Source organism: Podarcis vaucheri (genome assembly GCF_965113315.1).
Source record: "Podarcis vaucheri genome assembly, chromosome: 6".
NCBI classification, from domain to species: domain Eukaryota; kingdom Metazoa; phylum Chordata; class Lepidosauria; order Squamata; family Lacertidae; genus Podarcis; species Podarcis vaucheri.
This window is the reverse complement of record NC_138764.1, coordinates 106580179-106598552: the sequence shown is the minus strand read 5'-3', so window position 1 is coordinate 106598552 and position 18374 is coordinate 106580179. Positions and strand designations below refer to the sequence as shown.

The 18374-nt window shown below is 48.8% G+C and overlaps 2 protein-coding genes across 2 annotated transcripts; one reads left to right on the top strand and one right to left on the bottom strand.

The window, feature by feature from the left end:
• The first annotated feature begins 262 nt into the window (after positions 1 to 262).
• LOC309534324 (eppin-like) lies at positions 263 to 9024 on the top strand. Its single transcript, XM_082226588.1, has 4 exons — positions 263 to 421; positions 2150 to 2335; positions 6483 to 6650; positions 7846 to 9024. The coding sequence occupies exons 1-4, from the start codon at positions 328 to 330 to the stop codon at positions 7854 to 7856; spliced, it is 459 nt and encodes a 152-aa protein (XP_082082714.1). The 5' UTR covers positions 263 to 327; the 3' UTR covers positions 7857 to 9024.
• Positions 9025 to 14903: 5879 nt separating this feature from the next.
• On the bottom strand, positions 14904 to 18368 carry LOC309534704 (eppin-like; the record flags this gene model as incomplete). Its single annotated transcript, XM_082227011.1, has 5 exons — positions 18239 to 18368; positions 17947 to 18102; positions 15888 to 16025; positions 15596 to 15778; positions 14904 to 14911 (listed from the first exon to the last, which is right to left on the bottom strand). Exons 1-5 carry the CDS (start codon positions 18270 to 18272, stop codon positions 14904 to 14906), a joined length of 519 nt encoding a protein of 172 aa, XP_082083137.1. The 5' UTR covers positions 18273 to 18368.
• Positions 18369 to 18374: the final 6 nt, after the last annotated feature.

Below are 18374 nucleotides of genomic sequence, written 5' to 3'. Positions count from 1 at the left end.
ACAACTGAAATTAGGATTGGGAAAAATGGGAAACCTGGAGAGTGGAGATTGACAGCTCCCTGCCTGCTTCCCTCCCTCCCTCCCCCTGCCAGGCTCCAGTCTGACTGGTCTCCCTGCGGCCAGGTGTCGCCCTGTGACACCTCCCCCGTGTTTGGGAATACGCCGACCTGGGTAGGGCTGTTGCTCTGGGGCCGGATTAGAAGGGAATCCAGTGAGCTGGCTTGTGACAAGCCTTAGCGCGTCCCCCGTGAGCCGGCCCCGCCTGCCTGGCCCTTTAAAAGCCACCGGGCTCGGCTGGCAGGGCTCAGACACGGCTCTGGCAGCACAATGAAGGCAGGTGGTCTCCTCCTCCTCCTCTCCGTAGCCCTGCTGGCCCTGGGGGCCCATTGCATGCCCTCTTGGGACGCCAAGGAAGCAGAAGGTGAGTAGAAGTGGTCAGAGGGGAGCTTGGGGCCTCTGAGGCTGGGCTGGGGGCACCTTGGGTGGTCACTGGAACACAGGAGGATTGTAGAGATGGAAGGCACCCAAAGGTCCTCTAGTCCAACCCCCTGCAATGCAGGAACCACAGCTCCAGAATCCCTGACATATGGCCACCCAACCTCCAATGAAGGAGAGTCCACCACCTTCCAAGGTAGACCATTCCACAGCCCAACAGCTTTTACTGTCAGAAAGTTCTTCCCAAGGTTTGGTTGGAATCTCCTTTCTTGTGACTTGAAGCCATTGGTTCAAGTTCTCCCTTCTGGATCAGCTTGCTCCATCTTCCAGGTGACAGCCCTCAGGTGGCTCTCATGTCACCTCTCAGCCTTCTCTTCTCCTGGCTGCTGCTGCTCTGCAGCTCCTTTTCTGCCCCCCTCCAAGACACACACCTGAGGCAGCTGAGTCTTCTGTGGTATGACGTTCCTCCTCTCTCCACCAGTGGTCTGTGGGTGAAGGCCAGGAAACGATGGGACCCCCCCTGGCACAGTCTTTATATAGATGCCCCACAAGGTGGGCTCTCCAGGCTGGGATGGGGCTGTTTGTTTTTTAGGGGTGTGCATCAAGCAGCAGGCGATCTGAGCATTGCTCCCCAAGATATCTTCCCTTGGAACTGATGGTGCTTTAGGGGTTGGGGGACTGCGCGCGCATAGGGGCACAGCCTGGGCAGGGCCCCTTCTGCACCAGCTGCCGTCTTTAGGTGCCAAAGAGAATAGAGGTAAGGGACCTGCTTGACATCAATAGTCAGGGAGTTCCAAAGTGAAACTGCTGCCATACGGAACAACCAAGTTCTTACAAATACGGAAGAGGTATTACGTGGTTCGTCTTATGTTGTTACCTCTTGCACTTCTTTGTGGGGGGTGCTCTGGAAAGTGGCCTGCGTAAATGACCCTTTGTGGGTCCCTTAAGAATATAAGGAAATCCTGCTGGATGAGGCCAGTGACTCACCTAGTCCAGCATTCTGTTCTTACAGTGGCCAACCAGATGCTCATTATGGGAAAACCCATAAGCAGGATTAGAGCACTGAGAAGAGTCATCCTGGCTAGTAGCCTGCGAGAGCCCTCTCTGAATTTCTCTAATCTGTTTTTTAAGCCGTCCAGCTTGGTGGCCCTCATTGTGGCAGGGAGTTCCACAGTTTAACTCTGCACTGTGTGAAAAAGGATTTTCTTTTACCTGTCCTGAGTCTTCCAACATTCATCTTCACTGGATACCTATGAGTTCTCGTGTTAGGAGAGAGAGAGATAGAGAGAGAGAGAGGGGGGGGAGAGGGAGAGGGAGAGGGAGAGAGACTTTTCTCTTTCCCCTTTCTCCGTGCCAGACATTGTTTTATCAACTTCTACATGTTGCGTCCCAGGGCTTTTGCACACCTCTGTTTGCCCCACTGCTTTCCCCTGGGAAACCCAATCTTTAGCGCCGAATTAGAACAAACAGCAATCAGGTTTTCCACAAACTGCCATTTGTTCTGATTGATCACTAAAGAGCAGGTTTTCCGGGGGAAAGCAGTGTTTGGACTCATGCTTTGTAGACACAGGACAAGTGGAAGTGTAGATGATCACTTGGCCACCTTGAATCGAAACCCAAATCTCCCAAACGCTGCAACCTTTGCTCCACCCCCTTGATAGTTTTGACTGCCCTTCCCTGTCCCTTTGGTGAGCTTCACCTGTGGCTCTTGCAGGCAAGGACGGCAAGGAGGGCTACTGCTACAACGTGCCACCCGTGGCGAACATCTTCGAAGAGAGGAACTGTAGCGCCTGCCTCCAAAACAAGTCCTGCTCCACCTGTGACAATGACTCCCAGTGCCCGGGGACCCAGAAGTGCTGCCCAGGGGACTGTGGCTACGTCTGCCAGGAAGCCGTCATTGGTGAGTGGGGTGCTGGCTGGGGCCCCTACCTGCCTGCCCCTTGCCTCTCCCCACTGCTTCCTTTCTGTGTCTTGGGGGGTGTCCATGGGAGGCGGGCAATCTAAAAAGTTCACCCCACCAAAGCTCTCCTAAGTTATTGTGGCAAGGATGGGAGACCCTATTCCTCAATTCTCGCTTTCTTTCACATTCGATAAATTTCTGCACGCCACCACTGGACTCCTAAAGGATATGGTACATGATTGGCGCAGATTCTCCCCCCCTTTTTTTTTTGCTATACTGAATCATGTTATTGGGTCCCTCCCCCCATATGGCTGTAATCATATAGACAAATGTGATTTAAACATGATATTCAACCTTTATTCAGAGCCTTACGTGAAAATGCTTTGGACTGGAACACTAAGGCATCGTACCTTATACGGCCCTTAAAATGCTTAGTTTTTTTAAATTTTCTTTTAGAAAACTGCTGAAAACTGTTAAAATACTAAATTCCAAGGGTCACTAACACTCAGGTCCATCTCTGGGGGCCTTCTAGCGGTTCCCTACTTGCGAGAAGCGAAGTTACAGGGAACCAGGCAGAGGGCCTTCTCGGTAGTGCCGCCCTCCCTGTGGAACACCCTTCCAGCAGATGTCAAAGAGAACAACAACTACCAGACTTTTAGAAGACATCTGAAGGCAGCCCTGTTTAGGGAAGCTTCTAATGTTTGATGCATTACTGTATTTTAATATTTTGTTGGGAGCCACCCAGAGTGGCTGGGGAAACCCAACCAGATGGGCGGGGTATAAATAATAAATTATAATATTATTATTAACTTCCAGTCCACGCAAAAGGTGCAGGTGCAAGTCAGTCATTATTTGGGAATTGCAAGAAGCATCCCTGCCACTGAGTGCTGTTTCCCCACCCATTTGTTTACTTATTTCATGAGATTTCTAAACTGCAAAGCATAGCCACTGTGGCTAACAGCCCTAGGTAGCCCCGCACCTCTCAGGGGGGCAGTACTGGCCTTTTGGGGACTGACTGATCTAGTCAGCAGGGGGAACTGGCTTTCAGCCGCCCAAACACCCCAGCTCAGCGAGGGCTCGGCAAGTTGGGGCTTCCAGGAAAGTTGCATGTTCTGGCTTGTCTTTTTCTGGGGAGCCCAAGGCTGACCAAAGGGAGGGGGGAGGTTTCAGGGTCCCACAGAGTGCCCAGGCAGCATCCTCCACGTGGGACAAAAGCGATGGATGGGGGCAGGTGAGGAGTAGAAGGAGAGGGGTCAGGAGCCTTGGCTGGTTGGAGCGAACCGTGGGTTTCTTAGGGGCCTGGTTCATCTCCTGAAGGCTGCATCCGGCCATGTTCAAAGTGCGAAAAATAATATTGGGTGTGGGATTCTCAAGCAACAACTGGATAATTGCTGCCTTTGAAAAGTCATAGAATTGTAGAGTTCAGGGACTGACAGGCGTCATCCTGTAATGCAGGAATCACAGGTGAAGATTCCCAGCAGCTCAAGTCATCACAAGGTGTGCGTGTGTTCTAAAAGGGACCTTCAAAATGCAGTTTTGAAAACCAGTCTTCAGAACATCGCTCATTCTTTGGTGGCCCTGACTTTCAGGGAACGGAGAGATTGAGGTGTTGGGAGACCCCACGGATGGGAAATGGGAATTGTAGTTTTCCTGCTACAGGACACAGATGTGTGGCAAGTGTAAACTGCTTGACATTTGAGGGGTGCTTTGCTGTGCTCCCCTACAGGGTAGACTTTCCTTGCTCTTAACATTCCAAAACGGGGAGAATTCCAACAGGTACAATTTCTCCAAGCACGGCGCTGCGTTGGCGAAGGGAGCCGTGCCTGCAGAAATTCTCCACTCTGCGCAGCAGTGCCTGCAATGGAATCTGGAAACCAGCCAGTAGCTTCCTGTGCCAAATCCCTCCTCACACCTGAGACGTTCAGCTTGAAGGTGTGAGTACCTGTGTCTCGGGAAGGGAGGGAGGGAGAAAGAGGCTGACCTGTGTCCCCACACCCTTCAGTGTGGCTTGCTTCACGTTTCTTTGTGGTTCTGTGTCTTGTGCTGGGTGGGAACCACCTCTGACTGCATCACGAGTAGGGCTGGGCCAGGCTGGCAACATTACACCAAAACAACATCTCAGAACCAGGATGATGCAAATGCCATGAATTTCTCCATCGTCCTCGCCTTCCTCAGCACCACACAGAGCTGCACATCACCAGCTGCCTCTTGCCAGCTGTTGCCAACGCACCTGTGGCTGTTCATAGGCAGGAAAACCCACCTGTGCAGGTGTGACTAGAAGCCCTTCCAACTTTGTGTATGTGAGAGACCAAGCTTGGCTTGAGCCTTTGCTTGCGTCCCCAAAGGTACAAAGTGAAAGGAACTTCTGCACATATTCAAAAGCAAATTTGGAGCAAAATTATAGTGGGCTTTTTAAAAAAAAAACACCAAAGCAAGTTAGAACTTAAGAAGTGCCGATCTCCCCTCCTGCCTTTTCCAGCAACTCATATTCAGAAGCGTTATTGCTTCCAGCTGTGGAGGCCTCGGTCCTGTATACCTGAAGGAGCGTCTCCACCCCCATCATTCTGCCCGGACACTGAGGTCCAGCTCCGAGGGCCTTTTGGCGGTTCCCTCACTGCAAGAAGCCAAGTTACAGGGAACCAGGCAGAGGGCCTTCTCGGTGGTGGCACCCGCCCTGTGGAATGCCAAAGAAAAAAACAACTACCAGACTTTTAGAAGACATCTAAAGGCAGCCCTGTTTAGGGAAGCTTTTAATGTTTAATAGGTTATTGTATTTTAGTGTTCTTTTGGGAGCCGCCCAGAGTGGCTGGGGAAACCCAGCCAGATGGGCGGGGTATAAATAATAAATTATTATTATATTATTATTATTATTATCATGGCTAGCGGACAGACCTATCCTCCATGAAATTGGCTAAGCCTTTTTCATAGAATCGCAGAATTGTAGAGTTGGAAGGGACAACAAGGTATCATCCAGACCCGGAGTTGTCAAGCTGGTCCCTACTGCCCACTAGTGGGCGTTTCAGGATTCTAGGTGGACGGTGGTGGGTTCTACAACACAAACTGAATTCCTTCCATCGGTACTGGTGGGTGGTAAGGAAATTTTACCATCAAGAAAGATGCATTAGTGGGCGGTAGGTATAAAAAGGTTGACTACCCCTGGTCTAGTCCAACCCCCTGCAGTGCAGGAATCTTTTGCCCAAAATGGGGCTCGGACCCATGACCTTAAGTCTCATGCTTTCTGCTGACTGAGATATCAGTTGGTGGCTGCCACTGTCTCCTGCAGAAGTGAGTTCCATAGTTTCCATCCCTTTGTTTGTACTCCTGTCAGGGTCAGATTTAGGTTTGATGAGGCTCTCAGCTCCTGAAGGTAATGGGGTCCTTTATATGACCAGCTGTCCTTTGCCAAGAACAAATTGCCGCTGTTTTTTGTGCTGCTATATGGTAATTTATTGACCTAATAGGTATCTCAAGCCGTTTGCACATAACAAACAGGAGCCTATACAACACAAAACACTGTTGCTGTCTGTAGGTTTTATTATATTTGTTTTTTATCTTATATTTTGGAAATGTACATCCAGTTTTTTTATCCTTTAAATTGTTTTGGGGCCCCCAAGCGAGTGGGGCCCTAAACTATAGCTTGTTTAGCTTATACGTAAATCCAGCGCTGACTCCTGGGCTATCCCACTTTTAAAATTGGTTTATGTGAGAAATATGACCGCGGTGTTTAAGTATCACCTTGTCTTATTCAACAATTCTCTGGAAGTTTGCTCTTTCTAAAACCTTGAGGCACAATTTGGAGCAGGAGAACTGAAAAGGAAGGCGAGGACAGCTGGCATTTTTTGGGCATGAGCTCAGCCATGGTTTTTCCACCCGAGGGTGACATTTGTCACCAGCCAGCACATGCCTGAGCGTAAACACCTGAAGCCTCCCTGAGTTTGCCTGCGCATTTCCAGATCCGGTCTGTCTGGTTATGCAAAGAATTCTCCTCCGTCCTTCTTTCTCCCTTGCGTGCCAAGAAGATCGATCAACAGGGTAGAAACCGAGCGTTGCCAACGAAGGTGGGGGCCTTCTGATGTTTCCTTCCTCCTAAGGCCTGACTCACATTGCTTTGCACCCTCCCTTCTCTCCCTCTCTCTGGACCCCACAGACTTCTGCCGCCTGCCCTCGGTCTGCGGAAACTGCAAGGCGATGTTCGCTCGCTACTTCTACAACGCCTCCACCCAGAAATGCGAGCAGTTCGTCTATGGCGGCTGCGGTGGGAACAAGAACAATTTTGACACGGTAGACGACTGCATCCGAACCTGCGGGAAGACCCGTGAGTACGCACTTTTAAGCTTAGCATGAGCTGACAGTAGGATGCAGCAGCAAAAAAGGTGAAGGCTATTCCAGGTTGCATCAGCAGAGGTCTAGTGCCCAGAACAATAGGGGCACTCTATTCTGCCTTGGCCAAATCCCACCCGGAGTCTTGTTCTGGGCACCACGACTTAAGGAGGATATGGACAAGCTGGAAGGTGTGCAGAAGAGGGTGACCAAGATGATCAAGGGCCTGGGAACCATGCCTGATGAGGAACGGTTGAGGGAGCTGGGTGTGTTTAGCCTGGAGAAGAGACGACTGAGAGGTGATATGAGAAAGGGCAATATAGCTCAGTGGTAACAGCATCAATCTTGCAAGCAGAAGGTCCCAGATTCAATGGCACCTCCAGGTGGAGTTGAGAGAGACTCCTGCCTGAAATCCTGTAGAGCCGTTGCTGCCAGTCGGCGTAGACCAGGCTTCCTCAACCTCGGCCCTCCAGATGTTTTTGGACTACAACTCCCATGATCCCTAGCTAGCAGGACCAGCAGTCAGGGATGATGGGAATTGTAGTCTCAAAACATCTGGAGGGCTGAGGTTGAGGAAGCCTGATGTAGACAATACTGAGCAACATGGAACAATGGTTTGATTCAGTATAGGGCAGTTTCCTAGATTCCTATATTTTGCCATCATCAAATCTCTGAAGGGGTGTGATATGGAAGATGGAGCAGCTGGAGTGTTTCTTCGGAGCTTCTTGGTGCAGCTATCCAGCTGTGCAGGGGATCAATATTTGGACCCACCGAGCTCCAGAATGTGAGATTTTGATCAGCTCCTGCCCATCTGGAACTGATACAGGCTCGTCTTATCTTGAGCCTAAAGCAGAGTGTAGTCACGCAGCAAAAGGATAAGCAGGTAATGTGCTACATGCTGAAGTTTATTTACAAGCTATGCTGAGAGCATACAAACATACATCTTGCCTCTATGAGAGCAGAGAAGCAACTCCTCTCGACACAAAGAAACCGAGAGAACTCTGAGAAACAGGAAACCAGTGTACGTCACATCCAGTCTCCCATTCCCGTGGGAACCCAACAGTAACTTGGACTGTGGAATGCAAAACAATGTCTTGTGACTGCAGTTGCTGCTCAGTGAGGAAGCAGAAACCAACACAGAGGAGGACATGACTTGCCCTTTCTCTAAATTGTCCTCCTTTCTTTTTCAGGGACAGCCTAGACTGAGAAAGCCATCAGGGCAGACCTGTCGCCTCGCTGCGAGACCTGACTCCGTCCTCCTCTCAGCAGCTGCACCTTCTTTCCTGGCCTGGTGGAGAAGGGGCTCAGAGACCCCTGACATCTTTGACTCTGTCTCAAAAAATGGGATGAGGGGAGCAAGGGATCCTGGGTGCGGGTTCTGCCTGCTCTCCAGCCTGCCAGCTCCTTGATCGTGGTTTCCTGGGAATGCCTCACCCTCTGCAATGCATCCCACATGTTTCTGCATGAAAGCAATACCTGTGTCGAAAGCCCGTGTCACAAGCGATACTTAACCGCCGTCTGACACTTCTCTGCTGTTTCCTGTTTCCAGAGTGATAGTCTTGGCAGGGGAGACCAAGAATTTGTGCTTCAGGCCTCTTGGTCCACATCTTCGTAGATCCTTGATCCTGTGGAGAAGTTTAGGGATCTCCAAAATCATAGAATTGTAGGGTTCTAGACCAACCTGCTGCAATGCAGAATCCCTGACAGGTGGCCATCAAACCTCTGCTGATAAACCTCCAAGGAAGGAGATCATTTTACCCAAGGAGTGCTGCTGGATGACCCGCTGACGTGACTGCCCCCTCTCATGGTTTCTGTTGCTCCTCGAATGCTGCTTGCAGCCCCCACTGCCTGCTCCCCTGCAGCTGTCCCTGACCTCTGTGATGACCTGAGCGGCGTGATATGCACTTGTTGGAACTTTGAAAAGGGAGAAGGGCTTTGATAGGATGTACGGCTGTGCTCCCCACCCCAAGGAAACGAGAAGCAAAAACTGCATTTGTCCAAGCAAAGCTCATAGCAGATCCTCTTCCCCATTTGGAAACTGAGCCATGCAAGGCAGATGCCCGCTGAGAAAAAGATGTCACCTTATGTCCAAGAGACAGAAAAAGGCAGATATTGGCCGCCTCCTGAGTGTTAAGTTCCTAGAATCCGAGAACAGTAGAGTTGGACCCCAAGAGTCATGGGCATAGCCAGGATCTTTGCTGGGGGGAAGAACCTCAGTTAGCTATGTATTTTTTTATTTTTTTATTGATTTAGGGGGGGCAGCTGCCCCTCCCTGCCCCCCCGGCTACGCCCATGCCAAGGGTCATCTAGTCTCTCTGTTGATGAGTTGGTGCTTTCTAAATACTCAAATAAACAAATAAAGAAACGGATTTTGGCTGGTGCTCATGAATGAATGAATGAATGGGTACCGACTGTCACCCGTTGGTGGGTCTATGTTCCAGGCAGCACTTGCCAAAGCCACAGATGCCTAGGCAGAGAGGGAGAGGGCTGGACAAGGGGGAGGGACTGAGAACCAGTCTTGTTTGTGATGCCAGACCTTCTTAGGTACTCCTTAAAGGTAAAGGTAAAGGGACCCCTGACCATTAGGTCTAGCCATGGCCGACTCTGGGGTTGCGGCGCTCAACTCGCTTTACTGGCCAAGGGAGCTGGCGTACAGCTTCCGGGGGACATGTGGCCAGCATGACTAAGCCGCTTCTGGCGAACCAGAGCAGCGCACGGAAATGCCGTTTACCTTCCCGCCGGAGCAGTACCTATTTATCTACTTGCACGTTGACGTGCTTTCGAACTGCTAGGTTGGCAGGAGCTGGGACTGAACGACAGGAGCTCACCCCGCTGCGGGGATTTGAACCACCGACCTTCTGATCAGCAAGTCTTAGGCTCTGTGGTTTAACCCCCAGCGCCACCCGCGTCCCCTCTCTGGATGTACATGACTGTAAATAAAACCCTCTAGTCTAAATAAACCACAGTCTCTGCTGACCTTTTTTCCAAGGAACCTGAGCCTGCAACTCCAGGAGCCCATCACTGTTTGGCGACTGGAGTGTCATGTAACCACACAATCATTGGATTTTCCAGGCTGCAGATACGGCAGTGATTTTATTTTATTTTATTTTATTAAATGTTTTCACATAACAAATTATTCCAACAAATCATCCTCATTATGTTTTCTCCCATTTTTCCCCTCCCCTCCCCCTCCCTACGACTTCCCTCAGCTCCTCTCTCTGATTTTTTAACACATATTATTCTCTGCATGCTATAAAAATGTAAAGATCCTCAACTTATCTATCTATTAGATTAGTAACAATAAGTTTGTGTATGTTTATTCAAAACCTGCCAAGGAGTCCAGTTCATTTATTTTTTTAAAATAATTTGTAAAAGGTTCCCATTCTTCTTTAAAGTCACAGTTGTCCTTATCTCGCAATTTATATGTCAATTTCACGATAAGTAAGGCAATAAGGCAGTGGTTTTATTGCAGGGCACACAAAGCTCCGCTTAACCCTCCAAGCAAACCGGCAGCTGAAGCAGCCTTAGAATGCTGAATCCTCAAAAATGACTGAATAGCATTAAAAATACAAAACTCACTGTGGTTCTGCCACACACCCCCCCAGCAAAAGCCTGCTCCCTAACAACTCCCTCCCCAACAACAAGAATCCTGGCTACGCATATGGTGAGTACCAGAAGCAGAGACAGGTCCCTGCCCCCAGAAGCTTACAATCTGGTGGGAGGCAGGGAGGTAACAAAGGATGAATGCATTGTGCAAAGACTTTGCAGAAAAGGAGTTTTGAGGAACGAGAGAGAAGGTATCACAGGGCTATTCTCTGGAAGGGGGGAGGAGGACATGGAATCATGAAACTGTAGAGTCGGTAGGGACCCCAGGGGTCATCTAGTCCAACCCCCTGCAATTCAAAAATGGTCACATGACCTTTCTATCCCACCCAACAGAATCATGGAATGACAGAACTGTAGTCTTGCTTAAGTTGGGAGATGGGTGACTTCCCCAAGGTCACCTGGTGGGCTTCATGGCAGAGTGCTCTAACCACTGCACCACACTGCCAGGAGGGGCAGCAAGGGAGAAGGGACCCCTCTGAGGGCTGTGGCTGGAGAAGCAAAGATTGAGGTCTTAAGATATGGGCAAGTGAGGGGGAGAAAGAGAGGAGAAGGAAGGGGGAGTCAGCCTTGGGTTGGTGGTCTCTTCTTTGGAGGGTCCCAGGAGCTTTGCATCTTGCCTTGGAGGGGGTGTGTGTCACTGTCTACCTGTAAAAAGAAGAGAGGCACCCCCATCAGTCTCAGAGGGCTTGTCTTACCGGCTGGAGATTTGGAACATGATAAACCCACCAGAAGACATGCTGGGTCAGGCCAGGGATCCACCTAGCCCAGGGGTCTGCAACCTTTAAGACAAAAAGAGCCACTTGGACCCGTTTCTGAAGGGGGGAAAAACTGGGAGCCGCAAAACCGTGAAGGTGACGTTGGGACGGTGCGTGACTAACGCACGCACCGCCCCCCATGCGACGTCACAGCCAGTACAGCGCCCGCCACAGTGGGGAGTGTTGGGGCGCACAATGCGCCTCCTCCCCTCGCTAGTATCCGCCCCGGAGCCGCAGCAAAGGTGTAAAAGAGCCACATGCGGCTCCGGAGCCACGGGTTGCAGACCCCTGACCTAGACCAGCATCCTGGACACGCAGTGGCCAGACAGATTCCTGTGGGAAATTGGCAAGCAGGATCTCTTGCGGTTTCCAGAAACTGGCAGCTAGACTGGTGATTGGGAGTGGCCACCGAGACCACAACACCAGTCTTGAAAGACCTACATTGCCTCCCAGTTTCCGAGCACAATTCAAAGTGTTGGTGCTGATCTTTAAAGTCCTCAATGGCCTCAGTCCAGTAGACCTGAAGGAGCGTCTCCACCCCCATCATTCTGCTGGACACTGAGGTCCAGTGCCGAGGACCTTCGATGGTTCCCTCATTGCGAGAAGTGAGGTTACAGGGAACCAGGCAGAGGGCCTTCTCGGTGGTGGCGCCCACCCTGTGGAACTCCCTCCCATGAGATGTCAAGAAAATAAGCAGCTATCTTATTTTTTAAGAGACATCTAAAGGCATGTTTAGGGAAGCTTTTAATGTTTAATAGGTTATTGTATTTTAGTGTTCTGTTGGAAGCCGCCCAGAGTGGCTGGGGAAACCCAGCCAGATGGGCGGGGTATAAATATATTATTATTATTATTACTATTATTATTATTATTATTATTATTATTATTATTATTATGAAGAAGAAGAAGAAGAAGAAACATTGCTGCCTCTGCAGAGGCAGTTGCCATCGACAGCCCTCTCCAGTTCCACGAATTTGTACAACCCACTTTTCAAGTCATCCACCTTGGCCTAGTGGGGCCGTGAGTTCCATAGTTTAATTACGTGGTGCATGAAGGAGGACTTACTTTTATCTTCAGGTTTCCAGCTGTGTTGACGCAGTCGAAATAATTAAAAAAAATTAAAAAATACTTTTTTAAAAAAATTAAAAATAGGCTCGTAGAACCTTAAGAGACTAAGTTTGTTCTAAATTTTTTATTTTTAAAAAATTGTTTACATTTTTTTTTTTTTGACTGCGTCGGATCAGCACGGCTCCCTACCTGAATCTAGAATCATGGAAGGCACCACATTGAGCCGCATGAAATGGAAGTCCATCAACTGCATGGTATCTGAAGAGGTGCGTGCACACAAAAGCTCATACCTAGAACAAACTTCGTTGTTCCCTAAGGTGCTACTAGACTATTTTATTATTTTTTTTGAAAATTATTTCTTTTCTCTGTCCTGAATCTCCCACATGCAGGACGCTGCCTAGCCCAAGCCACCCACCCTGATCTACCTAGCCCCCAATTTTCTGTTCTGAGTAGCCGCTGCACTACTCTGGGGTTGTCTCGGTAAGGGGATCCCTCCTGGCCCTGGATTGAAACGGACGGGGACCTTCTGCATGCATAGCTGTCAACGTTTCCCTTTTCTAAAGGGAAACTCCCTTATTCCGAATAGGATTCCTCGCAAGAAAAGGGAAAAGTTGACAGCTATGTCTGCATGCAAATTGTAGAAAAGGGGTCAGCAAGGTTTATTTGCCTGGGCCGGATTGGTCCCATGGAGATCCCTTCGGGGGCCGGAATGTGCGCCCATGATTTTCAGCATCTGCACGTGTGCAGATGTGATTTTGGCACTGCAGAAGCGAGTCCCCGCACTGCACCGCGCCGGTTTAGCCCAGCGCGCGAGTGGGCATCTCGGTTGGAGGGGCAGCTGGTGGGCCGGTCAAATGACCTCCGTGAGCCGCTTTCGGCTCATGGACCTTAGGTTGCTGACCCTTGTTATGGAACCCCAGAACTGCCGAGTTGGAAGGGATACCCAGAGACCTCTAGTCCAACCCCCAGCAGTGCAGGTGTCCTTGCTGCAAGCCTGCCCTTACCACGAGCTGCGCAGAACTGGAGGCAGTCTTCTTTCGTCAAAAAGTTGTTTCCGTTGCCTCCGTGCCCTCGATAGATGAACCCCTCGCAGGTCCTGGAGGTGGGGCTGTAGTAGAAGCGAGTGCGCAGAGCGTCCCCATTTCCTTGATGCCGTGGGAGCTGGCAGACACCTGGAAAGAAACAGCAGGGATCTAAGAATCTATTCAGACCAGGTCTCTCCATGGTTTTAAGTTTGGCAATAAGTTGCAATTCAGCAACTTCTCTTTCCAGTCTATTTCTGAAATTCTTTTGTAATAAGACAGCTACTTTGAGATCTTGTATAGAATGTCCTGGGAGACTGAAGTGTTCTCCTACTGGTTTCTCTGTTTTGTGATTCCTGATGTCAGATTTATGTCCATTTATCCTTTGGCGTAGGGTTTGGCCTGTCTGTCCAATATAGAGAGCTGAAGGGCATTTGATGGCACTTGATGGCATACACAATGTTAGAAGATGAGCAATTAAATAGGACTATTCCCCCCCTTGTTTTATTAAATTTGCTTAGTAACATAACATTATTGTATATATTCTATAATACAAAGAATACAGAACAAAATTCATTCTTACTACAATGCCTAACTACATAACATTAATATATATGAAAAAATAAAAAAATTCCTTCCAGTAGCACCTTAAAGACCAACTAAGTTAGTTCTTGGTATGAGCTTTCGTGTGCATGCACACTTCTTCAGATACACACTATGGCAGACCAACACGGCTACCTACCTGTTAATATATATGGTTTCTGAAAAAAGGCTTACATAACAAAATCAATTCAAAATACCATCCGGTTTACCTTTTTATTCTTATTATTATTTTTCCCCTCCACCCCCCCCCCGGTCAGGCCTTCCTTCTTCATATTTTTATCCATGTACACAGTCTGCTCATTCGAGCTTGTATGTTAGGGTTGGCTTCCCCTCTTTCTATCCAGTTCCTGTAAAATGCCCATTTATTTGTGATTCTTTGGCATTTATTTTCCCATCTATCCTCTGCCACTATCTGTGCAAATGTTTCTGATTGTACGCATTCAAAAACATCATCATTCCATTTTTCCATATTCCATTTGGCCTTTTCTTTCCATCCCAGAGCAATAACTGCCATTCCAGCTAGAATCATAATCTTGTACAACTCTTGCTTATTACTCTTTACTTTGTTATTTCCCTGTATTCCCGAAAATAACAAATCCCTATTAACTTCTATGTTTATTTGAAATAGTCCAGAAATTACCTTTATAATTCTTTGCCAATATTCCTTAACCAGATTACATTCCCACCACCTGTGTGAATATAGTCCTTTTTCCTGACCACAATGCCAGCATTTGGGACTAAACCCTTTCACTATATACGCAATTTGTGCCGGAGTTCTATACCATTTTAATAAAAATTTTCTACTTATTTCTTTATAATTTTCTAAATTAAATAGGGCTATTACAAAAGAATTTCTCATTATACATGATAAAGCTATTTTTAGCCATCTCACCCCTTGCTTTTTCCTGTAAGACCAATTGCAGTCGTTAACAGTCGTCAACAGGTTTACCACACCTCTCAGCCAGTCACCCATTCCCAACCCCCTTCTGAGTAATACCCCTCCCCACCCTCTCATTATATATAAGGGTCTGGTGACTTCTGTTTCAGTGTATCTGAAGAAGTGTGCATGCACATGAAAGCTCATACCAAGAACAAACTTAGTTGGTCTCTAAGGTGCTACTGGGAGGAATTTTTTTATTTTCTTTTGACTACAGCAGACCAACACGGCTACCTACCTGTAATTGGGAAACCAAACCCCTAAGTGCCTGTGGCAGTGAGGAACCCCAGAGCAACTAGGGGTCTTAGCAGACTGCAAGCTGAACATGAGTTCACTGTGGGATGCAGAAGCAAGAGAGCTGCTCCTATTCTAAGCTGCGTCAGCAGAGCTATAGTGTCCAGGTCAAGAGAAATAATAGTACCACTCTATTCCGCTTTGCAGGGGGTTGGACTAGAGGACCCTTGGGGTCCCTTCCAACCTTACAATTCTATCATTCTATGCTGCCATGGACTGCCTTGCACAAATGTGCATGGATGTTCAGTCTGTGTGTATGTGTGTGTTTGTGTATGTGTATGCACAAAATATTTTAAAGAGCTGCCTGTTTAACAACCACTTGGCTGCTGAATATTTTGCAACTGTCAGGTCTAACCACTCCAGATAGTATCGCAATTGCTGCATCAGCAGTTGTAGAAATACTCCTGGCTGTTGCTGCCACCAGCTGGGTTTTCCTGGGTAGCACAGAGCCAGGTTAACTCCCCAAGGCTGAGTTTGAATGAGACTCGTCTACCTGCAGAACTCTTCTAATGTCAACCTGCCATTTCTTTCCCCCAGATTCGAATTTTGAGCTGAGAGTTTAGTGGGCGGCAGAGTCCATGATGCACCCTTTATTCTTTTTTTTAAATTTATTCTTTGCAGTCAATAAATATAAAAAAACAAGGCAGATGTTCCATACCTGCGTTGATTTTCCCACAGGACTTCTGACATTCCCCCTTTGTGCTAAATCGGTTGCTGTTGCCCCCGCAGCCGCCATAAACAAACGGAAGGCACCTCCTCCGCACTGGGCAGTAGAAGTAAAGCTGAACATACGCTCTGCAAAATCCAGTCTCAGGGGGCAGTAGGCATCGGTCGCTGGGAACTGTGGGAGGCAGAGGGGATGGAGGTCAAGGAGGGGATTTTCTTGGGCCCCAGAGCTCTCAGGTCTGTGCCCTTTTTGTGCTAGTGTTGTGCAGGTGTTGTGCCAGTACCTGGGTCCAGGCAGTCCCGGCCACAGCCACTGAAGCAACATTTCTTGGTGACGTCACAGTCTCTGTCGTCTCGGCACTTGTCCTCACAGGGGGCAAAGCTATGCACCACTTTCTTTCTCGGACACATGCCAGGGTGCTCTGGGGGAAGAGAAAAGAGTGGTGAAGGAGGAGAGGTTTGCATCTGTGCCCTGAACCACAGAAGCAGGAGACCAGTTCTAAGTAGCTTATTTTCCCTTCTTTTAATAGGTTCAATGTGGTGGTGGTGGTGGGGTTTGACAAGAAATGTTCTGCACGGGGTACCACCTGACCTTGCTACGCCACTGGTTCTACCTCCTCCAGCCACACTCTTGTCTGAATGATGCCACAAGTCCCTACCAGTTCTTGGTGTGGGATGTGAAACACAAGAGCAGTCAAGTACCGGTACAACATTCCTAGAGTGAATATGCTTACACGTGGGGAGGAATGTTTGTCCAGCCAGCAGGTAAACTTCCTGTTTCCTTCTGGGCTGGGACAGACTTCCTCTGCATGGGACTAGAGGTGGGCGTGGCCTCACCTGTGCAGGTAACCACAAAAGCACAGGGCAGGGCAGCCATCTCTCTCTCTGTGACTACCTGCATCAAAGAAGCAACATCTGCTTAGCCAAAGATGCTCTCTTGGCCTCCAGTCAAGAGAGGACAAAGGGACTGTCTCCTTATGATATAGTTTCCAGGTGTATGTTACTTTTCTAAGCTAAGTATGCCTTCTGGGATCCGATTGTGAACAGAATGATATGTGAGTAAACTTTTTTTATACTTTTATAGAAGACTGTGTCGTGTCTTATCTTTTATGAGGGAAAAAGGGGAAAATACCAGAACAGTTATTACAGAGGCTTTAGTGAGCCTGAGCAAACGCATCTGCTGCAAGTTTAAAAAGGGGAATGTTGCTCTGCTAAATTGTTAACACAAGTTGGAAAAGGATATAATCAGACAATATATTGCATCCCTGAACATTCCCACACTTGGGGTCTTGTGCCCAGGGAGGGTTAGAACAGAACAGTGGAGGTTGCTGAGCTAGCCAGACAAGTCTCTTTGTGAGCCATTGGCCTTGGCTGGCCCCTTAAGTGTCCTCTTCGGCATTCCCAAAGGATAAGCCAGACTGCAAGAGCCACAACTAAGTGATGAAGCTCTCCAGGCTAATGGTGTGTGGGGAGCTTTCCTCGATCCCCCGCACCCAAGTGCTACATAGCAGGAGTTTTTGTGTGTGAGCTGAGCTGGAAGCAGGCTGGAAGCTGGAGACACAGAGACTGAATTGCTCTGTGCTGTGGCTAATGGAGAAGCAGGGTTTATTGGGGTGTTAGTGCCATGAGCCCCTCCATCCTATGCCCAGGCTGGATATATGTGTGAATACAACCACATATCCTAAAGACACCACAGTCTGACCTCCAAGGAAACTGGACCTGGGTAATTGCCTGGAACCCCTGTTTGGGGAACCCCTGTTTAGGGAAGTTTTTAATGCTTGATGTTTTATTGTGCTTTTAATTCTGTTGGGAGCTGCCCAGAGTGGTTGGGGAAACCCAGCCAGATGGGTGGGATATAAATAAATTATTATTATTATTATTATTATTATTATTATTATTATTATTATTATTGACTCTCTCCCTTCTCCTGGCCAATGCTAATGGTCTCTCTTGTCTTTCATAGCTGCATGTACCTGAACTACCCTCTCTAGACATCTCTGAAAAAGGCACTGTGGCAACAGAGTCCAGAGGCTCTGGGTGGTGCTTCGAATGCCAGGGCTCAGCCCTAGAATGTGTGAGGAAGTGACAAATGAGAGTGCCGCTGAGCATGTGCAGAGTGCATTGCTCTCTCCCACCCCTGGGTCCCACAGTACTACCACAGGCAACCACAAAACAGCTGGGCATTAGGGAGTGGAGATTCTGCAAGTGGCCTCTGCACCACTCATTTCTTGGGCAGGATCCGTGCTCTGGGCTCTACAAAGCACCATGAATAGTGACGCTGCTGAACATCCTTCCCAAGTCCTGCTGGCATCGCCCCCCCTGTCATTCCTAGAGAAGCAATACCTTCCTCAGCCTCCAGGCAAGTCTGCAGATGACCGTAACTGCAGCACTTCTTCTTCCTTGGGGACTCAGTGCCTGAACCACAACTTAAGTCAGAAGAACAATTTGCTACATTCTGGCTGGATTGGGGAGGCTCCCTGGGGCAGTATCCTCTGGGCACTGGGTAAAAGAAGAAAGGGAGAAGATTGAACAGGAGGAAATTATGGAAAGTCTCCAGGGAACATTGAGGATGATCTGGCAAGCCAAGCTGGAGAGCGTCCCCAGTGTTTTCTTCTATCGCCAGGGAGTTCCTCACCTCCGAAAGGGAGCAAGCACTGCCGCCCACACATGGTCTCGCAGCAGAGCTGGTCCCCTGGGCAGCTGACATCCGTGGAGCAGAACTGCAGGGGCAGCGACTCATTGCCTTGAGCCAGAGCAGGGCAGATGCCAGG